The sequence below is a fragment of the Delphinus delphis genome, chromosome 19 (genome assembly GCF_949987515.2).
Source record: "Delphinus delphis chromosome 19, mDelDel1.2, whole genome shotgun sequence".
Lineage (NCBI taxonomy): Eukaryota > Metazoa > Chordata > Mammalia > Artiodactyla > Delphinidae > Delphinus > Delphinus delphis.
Window position 1 is genome coordinate 28,557,763 of NC_082701.1, and position 20,817 is coordinate 28,578,579.

General features: G+C 46.4%; 1 protein-coding gene across 1 annotated transcript in view; it reads left to right on the plus strand.

Moving 5' to 3' along the window:
- Positions 1-1,971, plus strand: part of TBX4 (T-box transcription factor 4) — a 29,884-nt gene extending 27,913 nt beyond the window's left edge. Inside the window, exon 9 of the mRNA XM_059998566.1 lies at positions 1,278-1,971. Within this exon, the coding sequence (XP_059854549.1) occupies positions 1,278-1,909 (632 nt within the window). The 3' untranslated portion in view covers positions 1,910-1,971. The remainder of the gene's footprint in view (positions 1-1,277) is intronic.
- The last annotated feature ends 18,846 nt before the right edge of the window (positions 1,972-20,817 follow it).

A 20,817-nucleotide genomic window follows, 5' to 3' on the forward strand; every position in this document is an offset into this window, starting at 1 on the left:
ATTACACCAGAAGTCCTCACAGGGCCACTGAATTGTCTTGGGAATGAGTTTGGGGACTTTTGCTTGCAATCCAGAATGTTCTCTCAGCCCAGCTCCTAGGGACCAGCCAGGCAGGCCCCTGAGTACCCACCACACCAGGTCCAGTAGAACTAGTGACCTAGAGCAGGGGCTGGCAAACTGTGGCCTTTGGACCAAATCTGGCCTGCTGTCTGTTTTTGTTCAGCCTGTGAGTCATACAAAATGGTTTTTACATTTTAAATAGTTGAAAAAAGTCAAGACTCTTTCATGATACATGAACATTATATGAAATTCAAAGTTTGGTATCCATAAATAAAGTCTTACTGGAACACAGCCAAACATTTATTTACCTACTGTCTGTGGCCTCTTTCCTGTTGAGAATCCCTAGAGAAAACAGGAGGGAGACCAAGACAAGCGACCCGACAAGTGTTCTTAAATTTGTTGAGTGGGCTGCCGCCCAAGTCCTCAGGCCTGGGTCATCCCTGTATCCCAGGGGAGCCCGTGCTGGTCCAGAGAGTCAAGCCCTCATGCTTGAGGATGTTGAAAGACACACACCCATGGTCTGGAGCAGTTAATGTCACGTTTCCTGAGACAGAGTATTAGCTTAGCCTTAAAAGTACCAGTCACCTTTTACTTATTAACAGCTCCATTTCTTAATTGTGTAAACGCTGTTAGGTTGGAATCTGTGTAATTACAATCTGATGGGGCTTCTTTGAACACAGGGAGGGTGTACTTCCTCCTCTAAAAGCAATGGGAGCGTGCCTGTGAGTAGCTTTGTCTCGCTAGAGCCTTCCTGGGAGTGGAGGATTGAGGCCAAAGCATGGAGGCTTTAATTTTCTGGCTAATTCAGGCAGATGTAGCCTCCGGGTCCGGTTTGGGCTGGCAGGGGCTTGCACTTTCCTTGGCCAGGGTGGGCCTAGCCTAAGAGTGCCAGTGCACATTGAGGCCTTTTACCATCCCCAAGAGTCAGGGTGGCAAAGGATCAAAGCTATCCACTGCCGGGCTAAACACATCGCTCAGCGTCCAGTGATGCAGCACGCCCCGTGGCCTTTGAGCGTGCCCATGATCGGACCACTTCTTGGCTGCGGCCGCCCTTGAAAATCTGTAGCTGATTAAAATGGTTCTGGGAGCGCCGTGGTAGCGTGGGGCAGTGGGGGCCCTGAATGACAAGGATGGGCTGTCCTAGCATCCAGCGGGGGTATTCGGGGCCCTGGGCTGGCGGAAATGGCTCTTCCTGAGGTTTCTTTGTCTTCCGGCAGACAGTGCCCGCCACCTGGACTTACCCTGCAAAAGATCTTATCTGGAAGCTCCCACTGCAGTGGGGGAGGATCATTATTTCCGGTCTCCCCCTCCCTACGACCAACAGATGCTGAGCCCCTCCTACTGCAGTGAGGTGACCCCACGAGAAGCCTGCATGTACTCAGGTTCAGGGACCGAGATCGCCGGTGTGTCCGGGGTGGACGACTTGCCCCCGCCCCCACTGAGCTGTAACATGTGGACGTCAGTGTCGCCGTACACGAGCTACAGCGTACAGACCGTGGAGACTGTGCCTTACCAGTCCTTCCCCACGCACTTCACCGCCACCACTATGATGCCCCGGCTGCCCCCCATCTCGGCTCCGAGCTCCCAGACGCCCGGAAGTGCCCACTTCAGCGTCTACAATCAGCTCTCACAGTCTCAGGTCCGAGAGCGAGAGCGGGGGCCCAGCGCCTCCTTCCCGAGGGAGCGCGGCTTCCCCGGCACCGGCACCGCGTGCGAGCGGAAGCCGCCCTCGCCGCACCTGAATGCTGCCAACGAGTTTCTCTACTCGCAGAGCTTCTCCTTGTCCCGGGAAGCCTCCTTACAGTATCATTCAGGAATGGGGACTGTCGAGAACTGGACTGACGGATGACTCTCAGGGCCCGCCCACAGCCCCAGTACCGGGTTGACCCAGCATTAACCTCTGAGGGTGGCGTGCACTACCAAGAAACGCAGGAAGGTATCATAAAGGGTGGGGTGCGAGTGCGCGTGAGCGTTTCTTTGGAGGGCATCTATCTTCTGACATAAGACTGAGGCCATGACAAAGGGAAAAACACACTATCTCGGAAGTGATTTTGGCTGCAGGACCTGGATCCACTGTTATCTGATATCTCTTGACATGCCCAAGGATGGGATGGGAGTGGAGAGTTCAGGTGGTGAGGTCTCTCCCGCAGGGGAAGTCGGGGTGGGAGGGGTCTCTGCACGTCTTAAGAGTCCTGGCCTTGCAAGGGAGCTGAGAATCTTGTTTTGGGAGCAGGAGGCCCATTCCTTTGGCTTCCGGAGATTCTGTGAGACCACCTGAGAGGTGGGCTCAGCTAAGCCACGAAGCCCTTCTGGGAGAGGAGCGCTGACTGCTCAGTCAGTGGCCCGGAAATTGATCCCCGGAGCTCTGAGGTCTGAGGGACAATTTTTAGAGAGAGAGTCATGGGCGAAGTGCCACCTGATGGGTATTAAAACATTGCTTTTTCCTTCAAGAGGAGGGAAAACACAACCAGTAGCATCTCTGGCATCATTCAGGTTTTCTTATAACGTACAAAGCCCTTCCCCCTCCGTCCCCAGTATACAGCCCCTCACCCTCTCTGGTGCGCGAGACTCACCTCTCAGGCCCCATCTGCGTCCTACGACTGGCCAGTAGGAAGCACACTTGACCTAGCAGTGTCCCCAGGAGACCACACTGGAGCTGCTGCCCAGCAGCTCTAGAGCCCGTTCTGCTCCCAGAAAATCCTCGCCTCTGGAGCAAGAAAGCCCAACAGAAATAAAAATGAGAACTCAGAAGACATTCATTTCTTCCAGTGAATTCAGCCAGTGAGCTCAGAGGAGCAAGGATAATTCTTCTCCAGGGAGGTGGATCTCGTCCTCAGCTCAGCTCTTTAGCATTGAAAGTCACCAGACCGTCCCTGTGGCTGGTGTGAACTCTGTAATCAAATTTGGGAAATCACTAAACTCTTTGCATGCTGAATAGCTATTTATATATTATATAAATAAATAAATAAAATAAAATATATAAATATATATATCTCACAAATGCAGGCCACATGTCCAATTCAGCTTTGCTTTTTTACAGATGAATAAACTTAATAAAATGAACGTTGGAGAGGGTGTTTGGAAAGACATCTATTTAAATCTTTATTACACATTTGATGTTAAAAACAAAGAATGGTTTAGATAAAACATACAAATAAATAATTATATATAAACACACACACACTACAGATTACACTTTATTAGAAGACACATTAGCTAACGGGATATGGAACTTCAAGTGTTTTGTTATATAGCATGGACATTTTATTTTACATATCAGAACATAAAGCCATTTTACAACTGTGAAGTGTGTGGATGCTTTTTACTCCTGACTTGTCATTTCCTGGCTCAGCAATGGTCTCTGCTTCCCCTTTGCTCATATATTTTCTCAAGGGCCAGGTGGAGCCCTCAGTGCCTCTGCGCGTTTGTTCCATGGAGCCTCTGAGCTCAGAGTGAAGTCATTTAGGACCAACGGAGCAACTGTACCTTTGATCTCATGCTACTCCCCAGATGATGGACCTGGATTCCAGGGCCCACAAAGACCGCAGACGGGCAGGGCAGACAGTACGCAAGAATCTGTCACCTTTTAGTAGTGGACATGCAGCCTGGTGGTTTGGGGGAGACGGGCTCCCAGGTGGGGAGTTCTTGGTGGGATTTGTGCAGCTGCCTCAGAGAAGGAACTGAAGAGCAGGCTGGAGTCAGAGCCCGGGGCTTCCTGGAGCAAGCAGTCAGCTATGTGAGCCCATCAACCACCTGCTCCCCCAGGGGAGGAATCCAGGCCTGGCAGAGACCTCCGCTTGTCTACTCCTCTGCCAGTTCCCTGACGTTGGCCTCAAGATGGGGGTGGGATAAAAGGAGACAAAGTCCAGTCCAGGTTCACCCTCCTAGATGAGAAGAGAAGCTGGTGTCGGAAGGCATGTTGGGTCTCCCTCCTCACAACCCCTTGCCTCTCGCCCCCTCCCCTCATGGTTCCTTTTCCAAAGCTGCTCCCTGTCACCCACCATCTCCAGGAGGGAGCCATGAGAAGAGAAGGCAGGGGTAAGGGATGCCCTTTCAAGCTGGTCCTCACCAGGATTAAGATGAGATTTCCTGCTGGGTAAAAAGTCAACCTCGTCTCCTGTTTCCCCAGGGTCCTGCCCTTGTGGCCCTGGGTTGCTCTCTGGCTGGACTCCTCCCTGCAGAAGGAGGCCAAGCTCCTTTTTTCCCTTTGCTGTCGGCTCCCACCTTGGGCTTGTTGGTCACAGAGAAAAACTTAACTTGGCTCAGGAGACAGGGAAGAGGGGGGTTCTTCCTAACCCACACCTGCACCGCTCTTTTCTTTCTGGGTGAAGACAGCGTTCTGGGATACTCTATACCTTCTACAACCACGTGTAGGGGGCTGGGAGCTAGACGTATGTTCCCAGGCTCTCTCCAGACACACAGTTGCCTGACTTGGAGGTAAAGAAAGCCGCTTCTTAAGAGAGATGTTGTCTTTAGGCAGCCCGCTGCTTCCTACCAACTTTCTGGGAAGCATGAGGTCCGTGGGCTTCCCCAGCTGGACATGGCTAGAACAGGGCCTGCAGTGGGATTTGTGGAACTTTCCTGCCCCTCTGAATCAACAAGTCAATAAAAAGGGGGCACATGGGATACCCTGGAACAAAGGGCACCATTCAGTAGCGCCAACAGGTCATACATCATGGGGCCAGAAACCTGCCACATGAAAAGTGTCTGCTGCTGCTGTGCCCTGCCTGGGAAGGGAAATAAGAAACGATGAACGTTCAACTGTGAGCCATAGGCAGGCCGCCCCCAGGGCTCTGCCCAGGGCCAGGCCCCCGGAGTAAGCTGGACTAGGCTCCCAGCCGCAGCTCAGCCACCCAGCTGCCCCTCCAGCGACAGAAGAGCCTGGAATAACCAGAGGGAGAATGAAAAGAGAAGCTGGGTCAGACTGACAAATTGTTAAAAAACCAAACCAACTTCCAGCCTCCACTGGGCCTCAGGGGGTCAAGAGGCCTCGCCTCTCCCCACTAATGGAGCCTGCTGGAGGAGTAGCAGTCCCAGCCCTGCAGTGTCTTATCTTACAACATAAAATTAAAACCCACTTAAAAGGCCGGAGGGCATGTTAACATTCCCCCTGCTGTCTAATTGAAGTAGTTCCCAGCGCAAAGGATTTCACTTGAAAGATGTCTCCCTCCAAGCCCGGGTTCTCCTGCTTGGCGGCCCGGGGAAGGGGGTGGGGAGAGAGAGGGCATCATTTCAAAAACCAGCAGGAACTTAGGCGGGAAAAGCGCGGGTCCTGTTGGCCGCCCGCACCCTACAGGCGGCAGGTGGCGACGGCAAAGGTTAGGACAGGCTGGATTGTTTTGTATTTTTAAAAAATCTGCAAATTCATTAGCAGCTATGTCAGCAGAGGCCAGACTCCTGACAAGAAGGCCTGGTAATGATTCAAATGCGGTGAGCCCCACAGCAAAACCTGGCAGTTCCCGCGGCCAAGAGATTTCTATTCGGTGCCCCGACGACGCCCTCCTCCCTCCTATGCAAATATATTACAGGTCTCCAAGGCATACGGAATCAATCAGGGACATCCTGTAAAGGTGATGAACTTGCACTGGCCATCCTGAGTAATGGGAACCAGTCAGCCTGAAGCCCGCTGCGACTGAAAGCCAAGGTGACAGCTATTAAGCAATTGTGTGCAGAACAAAATGGCAAAGGGGCCGGGTAATCAATTCAATTTCGATGGGCAACCCAAGCAACTGCCGCGTCTGTCGCAGCTGATTAGAGAGGGCCCTGCTGGAGCTTTCAGTGCGAGCCCATCACAGATCAGAAACAGGCCCGGATGAAAAGGGAAAGAACCGTCATACTGAGGAGCAGGCGATGAAGGACTCTGTTTTATGTGACGGTGTTCTTCCTTCTCTCCTTGAAGAAAGAGTCGAAAAAAAGCCAGCAGTTTGGAGATTAGATAGTTTTCTTTTCAGCCATTTATCATTATGAAGGAAAGTAGACAGGGCAGGGGCAGAAAAATCTCCAGTGGGATTTCTGCGAAGTCTCACTAAGAAGGACCAGGTTTACACTTTGCCGCTCAAACAGCCCCTGCTTATTACCACAGCCTGACGGGGTCTGCAGAGCGTCCGGAGTCCCTCTTCTCTAACAAGAGCAAACAGGCCCCAGTGCTCTCAGGAGCACAGAAATTCTCCTGCAGAAACCCCAAACCACCAAATTGTATCGTTTGTGAAAATTAAAGCCTGAGTTGGAATCATGGGGAGAGGAGGAAAATGGGAAAGGGAAAGATGAGATAGGGTCATGCAAAGTCCCAGCTGGTTATGCCCGGCCGGGGCCCCCCAGTTACCTGGACCCAGCGCAGGGCAGGAAGGACCCTGCCGTGCGTGTCCGCGGTCTGCGCGGACCCCAGGCCGATGGTGAACGCTGGCAGCCTGCTCGAGAATTCTAGGCTCGTGCTTGGTTCTCGGGAGCTGGGGTTTGGGGAAGGTAGAGAAGGGGTACCCACAGGCACAGAAGCCGAGAGAGACCAGCTAGCGGACTGTGGAGGGGACAGGAGAGACTTGTGAGCAGATGGGAAGCGATGCAGAAACAGGAGGGGCAGGGTGCTCTTGGAGCCCAGGGCGAGGAGTAAACATCTGGGGCAGGGTGGTGAGGAAGGAGGAAGGGCTGACGTGGAAAATGAGAGCCATGGGTGAGCAGATCATTCTTAAGAGAAGGATGGCAAATGGATAATTAACCTGAACAAGACTAACATCACTAATAACCGAAAATGCAAAGGAAAGTGATAAAATACCACTTTTTTTTTTTTTTTTGCGGTACACGGGCTTCTCACTGTTGTGGCCTCTCCCGCTTTGGAGCACAGGATCCGGACGCGCAGGCTCAGTGGCCATGGCTCACGGGCCCAGCCGCTCCGCGGCATGCGGAATCCTCCCGGACCGGGGCACGAACCCGCGTCCCCTGCATCGGCAGGCGGACTCTCAACCACTGCGCCACCAGGGAAGCCCAAAATACCACTTTCGTCTAACAAACTAATCAACATTTAAGAAAAGATGTGGGCAGCTTCTTTTAGTCCTTGCTGGTGGGAGCACAGATTGTTATTTCTGGAGAAAGCAATTTGGGAGTGTGGACAAAAACTCTAAAAATGTTCATATCCTAAAGAAAATATCCAGAAATGTGGGCATAGCTTAATGCTCCATAATGTTCATTGTGGTATTATTTTTAATAGCCCCAAATTGGCAGAAAGTAACTTATGATATGCCCATATTCTGGAATATGATGTAGTCACTGACACTGTGTTTACAAAGTGTGTTTAATGACATGGGGAATTGATTTAAAGCTAAGTGAAAAAAGAGGATCGTAATATAGAGTATGATCTCAAGAATATTAGAAAATGAAAAAAAAGAATTGGCATAGCCCAACTATAGATCATTAAATAGCAATCAACAAGAGAATGAAATATATAAATATATATTTCTATGATATATTATGTGAAAAATAGTTTCTGAGTAATATGTATGGTTTCCCAATTGTGTGAAATATAAAACAAAAAACACCTCTGTGTGTGTGTGCACATATGGGTGTGCAGTATATATGCATGATGTGTGAGTACGTATGAAGGTGTGTGATGTGTGAGCCTGTGACGTGTATCTCTGTGTGTGTGTGCACGTGCGTTCACGCGCAGTAGGGGCACAGAGGATTTAGGAGGAACTGTTTCTAATAGTTCCCTCATACATCTCTGTTTTGTTTGACTTGTTACAATGAGCATGTATTACTTCTGAAACGAAAAGTTTTAATTAAAGAAAAAAGAAAAATAAGGTAAGATTATAGAAGTGCCTGAAATAAAAGAGGAGTGAAAGAAACTGTGCCCAAACGCTGTAGAGGTAACTCTGGGAGGTGGATGCGGCTGCTAGTGAGGTGGCCCGAGACTGACGTCTGGGCCCCCTCTCTCTGCTTGTTTGCCTCCTGACTCCGGGGTCTCCCTCTTAGACACCCCTTCTTCTGCCTAGGCCTTTAACGTTGCTCTTGTTCAAGGTCTGGGGCTTTAGCCTTCTTCATTATTTATTTATTTTTTATTGAAGTACAGTTGATTTACAATGTGTTAGTTTCAGCTGTACAGCAAAATGGTTCAGTTATAGGTATATGTATCTATCTGTATATATATACACATATATCTATATCTATATCTATTCTTTTTCAGATTCTTTTCCATTATAGTTTATTACAAGATATTGAATACAGTTCCCTGTGCTATACAGTAAGCAAGTCCTTACTGTTTATCAATTTTATATATTAGCCTTCTCTTCTAACTAGCTGCTCTCCCTTGGTGATGCCGTCTGTTCCCGACAGCTTCTTTCACCGACAAATGCCAATGCATCTTAAGTCTAATTTCACTTCCCTCTCCTGAGTCTGTCTCCTGGACCGTTCTACTTAAGAAATGTCAGAATCTCCAGCTCCCCCTTTTCAAACTTGAACCCGTCCTCCCCCTCCAAACCTCCCCTTGCCTTCTACTTTTGGGTGAATGGAGCCACCAGCCAACGTCCCGTTGCTCGACTCAGAAACCTGGGCTTCAGTGCTGACTCCCCACCTGCCCACCCCAAATGCTTGCTGAATTACGCAGATTCTACTTCGTAAAGAGCGCTCACATCTGCGCAACTTTTCTCTCTTCCATCAGGCCCGGCATATCCGCCTAGCAGCAAAGCCTTGGGTCTGGGCTGCCCGCCCTCTAGCGCCAGCCGCATGAGGCTGCAGAGTTTTGGGCTGTTGTGAAGTGTCCATCACGGGGTGACGGCTGTTCAGACACATGAGTCAGGGACCTGCCCAAGCAGAAGACAGGATAGGAATGCTGCCTCCACCAGGGACTCAGTCTGCAGCTTGGTGTGGCCTGAGTCCTCTGCTCTGGCTGCTGTCATGGGTGTGATGAGGAAGCAGTGCACTCCCGCAGCTCAGCTTCAGGGTCACAGACCAGCTCCCGGGGTCCTGAGCTATCTGAGCACCTCCTGCCCTGATAGGCCTGCACCCAGAGTGTGATGCTCTCACTGACAGCTCTCTGTCGTCTTATCCAGTTGCTTCCTAGGGGCAAATAAGCCCCAGCGGTACTAGATTGGGGCTGTTTCCAGCAACTGCCTTCGATGTCCCTACATCTCTTTCTCCTCTGGGGATTCCAAGCTATCCCCTCCCCCACCCCCTTCTGTGAGACCACTCAGCCTATTCCAAGAAAGGACTGGCCTTGTCTCTCTCCTAAGAAGAGAGAACCACACCAAACCAAGGCAAGAAGCCCCCAAACATGGCTCCCTGTGTAAGCCTCTGGGAAGGGTGCACGCTTGGGAAATGACGGTGCTCCTCAGGCCTGCGTCCCCTCACACCTTGACCTCTCTCCTGAGCAGGTGCCTGTATGAACTGTGGGACAGCAGCCGTTGAGACGCTCACCATCTTACCTGCGCTCAAGCTGTGGTGCTAGATGGGCTCCTCCGTGTGCTCTAATGTGACACTTCTTCAGGCTTGGCTCTAAGGAATTCGGAGGCCCCTTTAAACATAATTCAGTGAATAACTTGTGGCATTAGGAATGATAGAAACTATGTGAGCTGCTTTTTTTTTTTTTTTTTTTTTTGCGGTACGCGGGCCTCTCACTGTTGTGGCCTCTCCCATTGCGGAGCACAGGCTCCGGACGCGCAGGCTCAGCGGCCATGGCTCACGGGCCCAGCCGCTCCGCGGCATGTGGGATCTTCGCGGACCGGGGCACGAACCCGTGTCCCCTGCATCGGCAGGTGGACTCTCAACCACTGTGCCACCAGGGAAGCCCTGTGAGCTGCTTTTAATAGCATCAAATACAGCAGAGCACAATCTTCCTTCTCCTTAGAGCGCATGCGCTGTTGACCTGGCGCATGTGCTCTGCGGTCCGGACTGAAAAGCCCGGGGCTGCATTTTTAGGGCAGTCGATGGACCTGAATTTACTCCAGACACAGCGCTGAAGGGTTAGGCATTGTGTTTAGGCTCTGGCCTGTCATGCTGGAGACCCCGGTGCATTTTCTAGCCCAAGAAAATGAACTTTCAGCTTCTATCTACATCAGTGTAGAGCAGTGAAAAGGGCTTGGGATTGGGTGTGAGGAGATGTGGACCCTACCGCCAGTTCTGTCACATGCTGGCTGTGTGACTTGCCCTCTCTCTGAGTCTCCTCATATCCTTTGCAGCACTGAAAGTCTATGATTCCGTGAATAACGTCTGCAATCGTGAATTCCCTACTTATATTCCACAATCTGTCTAAATCTATAGCAGGACTCTCCAAAGGAGAGTAACAGAAGGAAATACTAGAACTTCTTTTTCTACTTATTTTAATCTCATCCTTTTCCAAGTATCTAATGTCTATGTTAGTAAGTCGTACATCTATATATCTAATAAATAAGGTTATAAATAATAAATAATATAAATATATTGGGAGTATGTGCTTTAAGACTTTTTGCTAAACAGAGGTGAGATCAAAAAGGTATGGAGGGCTTCCCTGGTGGCGCAGTGGTTAAGAATCCACCTGCCAATGCAGGGGACACAGGTTCAAGCCCTGGTCCGGGAAGATCCCACATGTGGCGGAGCAACTAACCCGTGCGCCACAACTACTGAGCCTGCGCTCTAGAGCCCGCGAGCCACAAATACTGAGCCCATGAGCCACAACTACTGAAGCCCACGTGCCTAGAGCCCGTGCTCCGCAACAAGAGAACCCACCGCAATTAGAAGCCTGTGCACCACAACGAGGAGGAGCACCCACTCACCACAACTAGAGAAAGCTGTGCGCAGCAAAAAAGGCACAACACAGCCAAAAAAAAAAAAAAAAAGAAAAAGTATGGCGACTACAGGATGATAGAGGAATTGCCATAAGGCTCTGATCTGCATGACCTTCCAGAGATGGTTTACCAGAGCTTTGGATGGAGAGGCACAGGGAGGTAGTGGAGAGAGAGTGAGCCTGGAGCTCCACCACTTATTAGATGTTTGCCACATCTCCCCATGTGTTAATTAGGAGCAATGAAGTGCTACCTATCTTCCAAGGTTACAGAAAAGATTAAATAAGATAATAGAGATAAAAGTGTGCTCCCCTCCCCCCACATGGAATGCCAGTTTACGCAGATTTTATTTTTGATGCTTAAAAGATGTGAGACTAGGGCTTCCCTGGTGGTGCAGTGGTTGAGAGTCCGCCTGCCGATGCAGGGGACACGGGTTCATGCCCTGGTCTGGGAAGATCCCACATGCCGCGGAGCAGCTGGGCCCGTGAGCCATGGCCGCTGAGCCTGCGCGTCCGGAGCCTGTGCTCCGCAACGGGAGAGGCCACAACAGTGAGAGGCCCGCGTACCGCAAAAAAAAAAAAAAAAAAAAAAAAGATGTGAGACTCTTTTTTTCTAGGAAATTCCTTTTATTGCTTTTCAGGACTTTATTGCTTCTCCTGTCTCACAGTTAAGCCTCCTTTAACAGATGCCAAAGCCTAGATCTATGTGCAGTTAGGTATACAGTGCTGGGGGTGGGGGGGAGGGTGATGCCGGGAAGAATCCTGCTCGGTCTTCCCAGCCCTCTGAGCACCTCACAACCCCAAGGGTTTGGGGCTTATCCAGCAGTAAGGACGACATTCAAGAACAGTTAGGAAAGGATGTCCCTGCAAAGGAGAAGCCGGCCATCTTTACCAGTGCCTCCAGGATGGGACGGGTTGCGTTTTCTGCCCCTTCATTCAGAGCCCATAGCCAAACTCAGTGACACTGGGAACTAATCTATTCCTAAAAGAAAGTCCCAACTCTGCCACTATATTTTTGGAAGCCTTGGACAAGTCTCTCAGTCTCTCTTGGCTTCAAGGTCCTCATTTACAAAAAGATATGGGTAATACCTGTGCCACCAACCTCCTAGGTTCGGTTCATGGGCCAAATAAGATGCTCTGCATAGAAATGCTTAGTAAGAAATGGATGGGATTGCAATTATTAAGCTTCCTGTTGGTCTGGTGAGTACCGATCCATGCTCATTTTTCCGTTTTCGTTAAAAAAACAAACAGTGCTTTTTTTATAGACTAAGGAAGGGGAATGGTGGTGAGGTATTGAGCAATCTCATCAGCTCTGAGACGTGGATGATTTAGCATCATCACCTGCCGTATCATGATCCTTGCCTCGCCTGCATCCTCAGCTTTTGATGAGGTCGATTGCCGGCTGATGTGGAAAAGCCTGTGGCTGTGATCAGGAACAATCGGCCGCAGCGCTCCTCGCTCCTCTGGTGTTGTCGATCGTTTCATTTCCTCCAGCCGACTACTGCTGGGGACTAAGTTCTGAGCTTTTCACTACTCTTTTGGGCTCATCCTTTACAACAGCCCTAGGCAGCCAGCCCCTCTCTCACGTTTGCTGTCCAGCTACCCCTCTGGATGGCAAGATTGCTAACCGGGACACGATGCCAGCCAAACGGCAAGAAAGACTCAAGAAGCTGGTTCACTGGACCTTAAATATCCTGCCCACAACTTTACAGCTCAGGCAGCCATGGAAGAAGCATGAGTCATGAGGTGAGGCTGCTGCTTAGGGAAGGCCTCTGCAATGACATTGTTCACACTTTTAATAAACCGCTATACTATTAGAACTCACCAAAGCTTAATTTAATGAAAGTGTTAGGCCCTAAGCCCTGAATTTTTCGTTTGTATTGCAAAATGAAACCAACTGGTCCATTGAAATCAACCCCAGCGAATGCATAGACTTTGTTTCTTTCATTCTTTTTCCTTTCTCTCTTTCTTTTTCTCTCCCTTTCTCCACGCTCTCATTTTCAAATTTTGCTGGTGATTACAATCTATTGGAAGAAAAGGAACGTACAACAGGAAGAAGAAATAAAATATGAGAAACATTCAGATAGTCACGAGTTTCTCTACAGGATTCTTTAAGGAAAGTTACTGATCAGTGACACAAATGCATATGAGAGTAAATACAAGGTCCCCTCAACTTGTATCACAGACATAATCTGATTTAAAATTCAATTTTAGGAAAGCTCCTTCAGTTAGACCTGCTAAGCATCATTTCATAACAGGCAGTTCTGTACACAACACTGGGTGCCCCCCAATAAACAGTCACTCCAGAAATAATGACAAATCCTTTATTTCAAATTTGTGGGGCTGAGCCCTTGGGAACTACCTTGAGGGAGGTGGGTAACGAAACATGCAGCTATGCACCTGGCCTTCAACTATTCAGAAGCTTGGGTGGCAGGAAATAGGTCTGTGGCAGCTTCCGTATTTGCAGGCGCTGGTGAAAAGATACCTTTTTTCCCCTCACAGCTACGTTCACAAACAAATGTTCACTCTCCAACCCCTACCCCAGTTGCAGCATATTTATCCCAGAGAGTGGCCTTCAAATGCCTCCTTGACTTTACAGAGCAGGTGGCACAAGCGCCCACGCTCCCAGCTTCGCGGCCTCTTTAGGGACTATGCTGTTGGCCCTTCCTGAAGACAGGCCAGCAGTCCACCAGGGCCCGGACTCCCCACTCGAGTCACTGGACTGCAGAGTCACCCAAGATGTCGGCGAGGGAAACAATTTCAAACGCACTGCCTGCAGCATCAAGGGGCAGGCGGTAGAGGGGGACTGGGAAAAACCTGGGTGCAGAGCTGCCTTTGTCTTGGCCAGTTCATCCTTTTGGGGATCAGGCTTAGCTCCAATTCCTGCAGGGAAGTTTCTGCTTGGCATCAAGGCGGGCCTCAGGCATAAGATCCTAATTATTTGAATGGTATTTGTTTTCATAGCTTTCTCTCTCTCTCTCTCTTTTTTTTAAAATGTATCCAGGTCGATGGCATTTTAATGCCTTATTAAATGGGGGTTTTACAGCAGTCTGTCTGTTCAGTCTCTGGGCCCATGCCTGTACTTTGTGTGCAGGGATTTTATCTTTCCTGCTGGCAGAAAATATTTTCCGAATTCCCTATAAAAGTTTTCGAGATTTCCTAAGACAAATAGAGCTCCACGAGCTCTAAAATGACCTTGATGCAGTCGGAATTACATTCAGACACATGCTGTCTCCCTTGTTTACACAAAGAACTGAACTTCATTAACTGAACTTAATGAACTTCATTAACTGAACTTCATTAACTGCCCTTATGAGTGCACCAAATTTGCTTCACAAGTGTGCTGGTGCATAAAAACACAACTCTACCTGGGATGGCTCCCCAGAATACCATTTTTACTGGTTTCTTTCGTCCTCTCAGATGGCCGCCTTGCCTTTGAAGGCGGCATCAGTAAAGCCTGTCCTGGACGAGGGGTTTACATAAGAGCAGGCAGCAACGCACAGCTGAGGGGAACAGCCAGCCCTGCGACAGAACATGGCTGTTGTGAAGACCATGGAGCCGCCTGGGAGAAAATCAGCCCAGCCCTTTTGTTTCCTTGTCAGTGCTGAAGATTTCATGAAAATGCACTGTTCAGAAGGAAGTTGAATGTAGAAAGTATTGAAATAAGCCACGAGTCAGGCAACTTAGTGTTATGGAAAGAACCTAGAACAGACATGGGTTCAAATCTCATCTCCGGCCCCATTTAGCATATGATCTTGGGCAAATAAAATGGGGGAAATTTTCTATCTCTCTATCGATTTTCTGTCTTCTATATCTCTATCTCTGTTTCTATCCCAGGGTTATTGTGACGACTGAAATGAAAGGATGTATATAAAACATCGAGGGCCGCGGCAGTCTCGAATGTTTGTTAATAGCCATCACTACCACCTTGTGAGGGTCCTTAGGACTCAGATAGGCAAAAGCACCATCCTTGTGCGTACAGTACTCAGGCTTTTGTTAAGGGTTCTGGAAGTGGGAGGGGAAAGGAGGCCTTAGGGATTGGATGCCCAACTCTGGACCAAAAACCAGAATTTAAATCCAGATCTGACTCCAAAGCCTGGTTCCACTGTCCAGCTTGGGGAAATTAAATATGGAGAATTATGTCAGCTGCCTGCAACACAATCCAAGCCTGGATCAGCCAGATGGGACTTATTTTGCTTATGTGGCATTAAAAACCCCCTCCAACGCTAACTACTTAGTCACCAGGAAATCGTCCTCTGAATTTCTATTTCTCTGGGTCATTTTTGAGCATGACCTTCTTGGTGGTGTTTCACTACAAATGCCACTTTTAACATTTAAGACAAATACCCTGAAGATGAATTGGGATGCCCAGCCCATTCCGAACATTTCCTGCTTATTCCATGTCTTCTGGTATTAATCATGTCACAACCAAAGATGAAAGGTTGCTTGATGCCTGCAGTTGGAAAGGACAATAATCAGGGGTCATGTTAATGCTTCTATGATTAAAACCTGTCATTTATTTAACTAAGACTTTCCACTTTCATGGAAGCAATGAATACTCTCAATTTTAAGGAGTATATGTTTCATTCCTTGAAATTCTATTTGATTCTTCTCCAAGTCAGTTTAGTCTTTTTTTAAAAAAAAATATTGCCTTTTCTGTTTGTGCTCTCTTCTTTTTATGTATTTAATTATCTTAAACATGCTTTAAAATCATCTCTAGATGATAATTCTGCTATCTGAGGTCCTTGGGGAGGAGGAGCTAATTCTGCTATTTATTTTGTCTACTGATGTTTCACAACAAGAACAGTTTTGGTTTTGCTTTTGAAGATTACCTTTTTTTTTTTTTTTTTTTTTGCGGTACACGGGCCTCTCACTGTTGTGGCCTCTCCCGTTGCGGAGCACAGCCTCCGGATGTGCAGTCTCAGCGGCCATGGCTCACGGGCCTAGCCACTCCGCCGCATGTGGGATCTTCCCGGACCGGGGCACGAACCCTCATCCCCTGCATCGGCAGGCGGACTCTCAACCACTGCGCCACCAGGGAAGCCCTGAAGATTACCTTTTATGTTGACTTTTCAACTTGGGTTCTTAGACTATGCAGGAAGAATAAATTCAGACACTGAAACCCAAAGGAGGAAAAAATTTGTCTTGTGCTGGCTGGAAATTTTTAGGGTTTTAGCTATTCCTGAGTCTCAGTATCAACTTCTCTACTTTCCTATCATTATATGTCAGTTAAAAGCTCAAGTCCCTTACATTGAAGAAGAATAAAACAGGAGGACTTATACTATAAGGTAAGGAGAACTGTCATAAAACTAGAACAATTAAAGCAGTATGATACTTGTGCAAAGACAGATTTCATAGACCAGTGGAACAGAACAGAAAGTCCAGAAACAGACCCACACATATATAATACCTGAATTATGAAAAACATGGCATTGCAGTGGAAAATGATGGCGCTGTGTTGATTGGTTATCCATGTGGAACGAAATGGTATTTGACCCCTGACTCACACCATACAGAAAAGTAAATTCCAGTTGGATTGTGATCGAAATATGAAATATGAAACAATAAAATGTTTAAAAGAAAACATAGAAGAATATCTCCATGACTTTGAGCTAAGCAAAGATTTCTTAAAAAGAACACAAAAAGCACTAACCATAATGGAAGAAACTGATAGACTGGTCTATATTGAACTGTAAACTTATCTTTTTTAAAAAAAGCTGTAATAAGTGTCAATTTTAATAAGTGTCAGTTTCCATGATAACAGTTTTTTTTGTTATGGGATCCTAGTTCCCTGACCAGGGATGGAACCTGAGCCCCGTGCATCAGAAGCAGAGAGTCTTCACCACTGGACTGCCAGGGAAGTCCCTAAACTTATCTTTATCAAAAGACTTCACTAAGAAAATGAAAATCTAAGTACAGAATAGAAGATATTAAAGATATTTTTTGTTTTTGTTTTTGTTTTTTGCGGTACGCAGGCCTCTCACTGTTGTGGCCTCTCCCATTGTGGAGCACAGGCTCCGGACGCGCAGGCTCAGCGGCCATGGCTCATGGGCCCAGCCGCTCCACGGCATGTGGGATCTTCCCTGACTGGGGCACGAACCAGTGTCCCCTGCACCAGCAGGTGGACTCTCAACCACTGCACCCCAGGGAAGCCCTAAAGATATTTTTTGTATATATTTATGGACTCAACTCCAGAATAAAGAACTCCCATAAATCAATAAGAGAAAGGCAGACATACCAATAGATAAATGGGCAAAAGACTTGTACAGGCTCTTTGCAAAAAAGGATATCCAAATTTCCAGGAAATGTATGAAAAGGTGCTCAACTTCAATAGTGATCAGGAAAATGCAGATTATGACCATAATGCAATACTACTGTACTCCCATCAGAATGGCTAAAATGAAAAAGACAAGGGAATTCCCTGGCAGTCCAGTGGTTAGGACTGGGCACTTTCACTGCGGTGACCTGAGTTAAATCCCTGGTGGAGGAACTGAGATCCTGCAAGCCTCGAGGCGGGGTCAAAAAAAAAAAAGAAAAAAAAACAATACAGAGTGTTGGTGGAACTTTCAAATACAGCTGGTGAGAATATAAATTGGCATAACTGCTTTGGAAAAATATTTGGCAGTATCTACTAAACTGTTTGTCAGTATCCTACAATTATGTTTAGTAGGAACATGGGAACATACCAGATGGCTAAGCAATTCCCCTTTTAGGTACATACAGAAAAGAAATGCATGTGTGTGCTGACAAAAAGATCTGTACAGAATCTTAACAGTCGCACTAGTCATTAAACTCAAAAGTGAGAACAACACCATCTCATCTGCAATAGGAAGAATAAACAAATTGTGGTACATTCATACACTGGACTATTACACAGCAATGAGAATGAATGAATGACAACTTAATGCAAAATTGTAGATATATCTTACAAAGATAATGTTAAACAAAATAGCCAGACTTAAATGAGTACATACCATGTGTTTTCATTATACAAAGTCCAGACAGGCAAAACTAATTTGATGCTGTTAGAAGTTAGAATAGAGGTTTCCCTTGGAGAGGTGGGTAGTGATTGGCTGGGGTACAAGGGAGGCTTCTGGAGTGCCAGGAAAACAGTGTGTTTCTTGGTGTGGGTACTAGTTTACACGGGTGTGTTCACTCATTACAATGCACCAAACTGTGCAATTATGATTTGTGCAAATTTCTGTTATGCATGTTACACTTCAAAAAAGTTTACTAAAAAAGTTTATTAAAAAAACACAATCCTTAACCAATTAAAAAGAGAAAAACTCAAGCCCCTGGGTTAGTAAGATAGGTTCTTTAACGCCAGGTAGTCCCAGCATCAGCTTAAATTTACAACTGACTGTTTCTAGTTCCTCTTACATTTTTCATTTTTGAGGGGTTTTCTTACTTTTTTAAAAGCTCAGCTATATATTTAAGTGAAAATTGCTATATATTTTTCTATTGAGATATAATTGACATTGTATTAGTTTTAGGTGTACAAATTAATTATTTGATATATGCATGATTGCAAACTGATCATCACAATAAAGTTTAGTTAATGTCCATCACACATGTAGTTACACATTTTTTTTTTCTTGATGAGAACTTTTAAGATCCACTCTCTTAGCAGAAAGTTGCTACGTCTTATCCATCTTTCGAGAGGTTTTTGAGCTGAAGCATTTTCAGGTTATCTAAGTCACAATATTGTCAACATCAAAAGTCTTCTATGAAAAGGTGCTCAACTTCAATAGTCATCAGGGAAATGCAGATTATAACCACAATACAATACTATGATACCCCATTTGTTTGAATTTCCTTAAGCATTTTTACTTCTCAAGTGACTGTTCTAACTGAAGCAGGGATCTAGGCTCAGTCAACTATGAGGTTAAAGACCAGTGATTTAGAATAGTCTTAAATGATTCTTCATATATCACCCTGGATTCACCTGGATCCCACCCCCACCCCAGTTTTATTGAGAGAGAATTGACACACATCACTGTGTAAGTTGAAGGTGTACAGCATGATGGTTTGATTTACATACATTGTGAAGTAATTACCACAATAGGTTCAGCTAACATTCGTCTTCTCATATGGATGCAATTAAAAAGAAAAGAAAGAAAAAAAGGAGAAAGGAAAAACTTTCCTCCCTGTGATGAGAACTCTTAGCAACTGTGCAGCAGTGTTAGCTTTAGTCAACATGTTCTATGGTACATCCTCATACTTATAACTGGAAATTTGTAACTTTTGACCACTTTCATCTAGTTCTGCCTCCCCCCACATATGCCTCTGATAACCACAAGTCTGGTGGTCTCTTTTTCTATTAGTTTGGTTTTTTGGGAAGTTGTTGTTTTTTAGATTCCACGTATAAGTGAGATCAGACAGTATTTGTCTTTCTATGTCTGATTTACATGTACTAATTACCGTCCTTGTTGCTCCAAGTAATCTATCTGCCAGCAAGAAGGTGAGGAGAGAGAAGTGACAGGAGAGAGGAGACTCTGGTTTGAAAGATTTTGCTTTCTCTTTCCCTTGACCCTAGTCTGCTTGAGGAGGCTGTCTTATGGCTATTCCAGCAGATTCATTTTTAAAAGGTCTTTTTATAAAACGTACTTAGTTGAAGCAAAGAAAGTGAACAGGAATGTGGCCACTAAATCTTGTCGTGTGGAACTGTTAGTTTTCAAGTTGGGGGAAAGGAGTTAGATGAATGATTTTGATATAGTGGTATTTTTTCATTAGTTCACAAAGTAGTTATTTCCTTCTGTTAAGTCTCTACTTGAAGTTTATGTCAAACTGAGAAAAATGCACAAAAACAGGAGGAATAAGGTAGTTTCAGCCCTTTTCCTCTGTGCTTAGCTTTCTAGTAGATTTCAGATGAGAAACAGAAGGAAGGACAGGTCCTGTGGTCCAAAAGCTTGTGGTTTAACTGGAGACTCAGAGCTAGCACACGTGCAGCAACAGCAAAAATGTGCAGCGTAATCTCCACCTGTAACAGGGACCATAAGAAAGGAGTTCCTTTAACTTTCTTCTTCTGCATCTCCAAATGTAGCTCTTTCCTTATTTTCATTTTCATTGTACATGGTATTTATTACTTTTCCATTAGATTTTCTAAGTGGTTGTTTCTGAAAAAGAGTAGGAAAACAGTTTTTATTTCGTAAATAGATACTATTACTCTCTTGGTTCTAGCAGTAATTATTTGGTTCTCTTGGATTTTCTAGTTAGATCATCTTATCATTTGCAAATATTGATCATCTTCCCACCTCTCCCCCCCCAACCCCTTCCTTCTTTTCTATTTTTTTGTTGTATAGAATTAACTTTAACAACGATAAATAAGCGTAGGGATAGCGACCCTTCTTGTCCTGACCCTGACTTCTACAGAAATCCTCCTAGTGTTTTATCCTTATGTTTTTTATTATATATTTGATTATTGCATCTGTTCCCATTTATTCTATTCTTTCCAGGAGCAACATTTATCCACTGAGTTCTATATCTGTCATGGTCTCTCTCAATGTAGTTTTTCTCTTTTTCTTGGCATTCTGCATGACTTCTCTTATAGCTTAACCAGTGCCCCGTACACCAATGATTCCCAAGTCAAGAGAAAATGGGCTTCCCTGGTGGCACAGTGCTTAAGAATCTGCCTGCCAGTGCAGGGGACACGGGTTTGAACCCTGGCCCAGGAAGATCCCACATGCTGCGGAGCAACTAAGCCTGTGCGCCACAACTACTGAAGCCCATGCAGCTAGAGCCTGCTTTCCACAACAAGAGAAGCCACCGCGATGAGAAGCCCGCGCACCGCAACAAAGAGTAGTCCCTGCTCGCTGCAACTAGAGAAAGCCCACGCACAGCACCGAAGACCCAACACAGCCAAAAATAAAATAAATAAAATAAATAAATTAAAAAAAAGAGAGAGAGAAATTACTTCTCTCTTGAGGACCAACATCTGCATTCCTATTGCTGTTTGGCAATATTATCTGATACCTGAATATTTATCTGCATTGTTATCTGATATCTGATCGTAT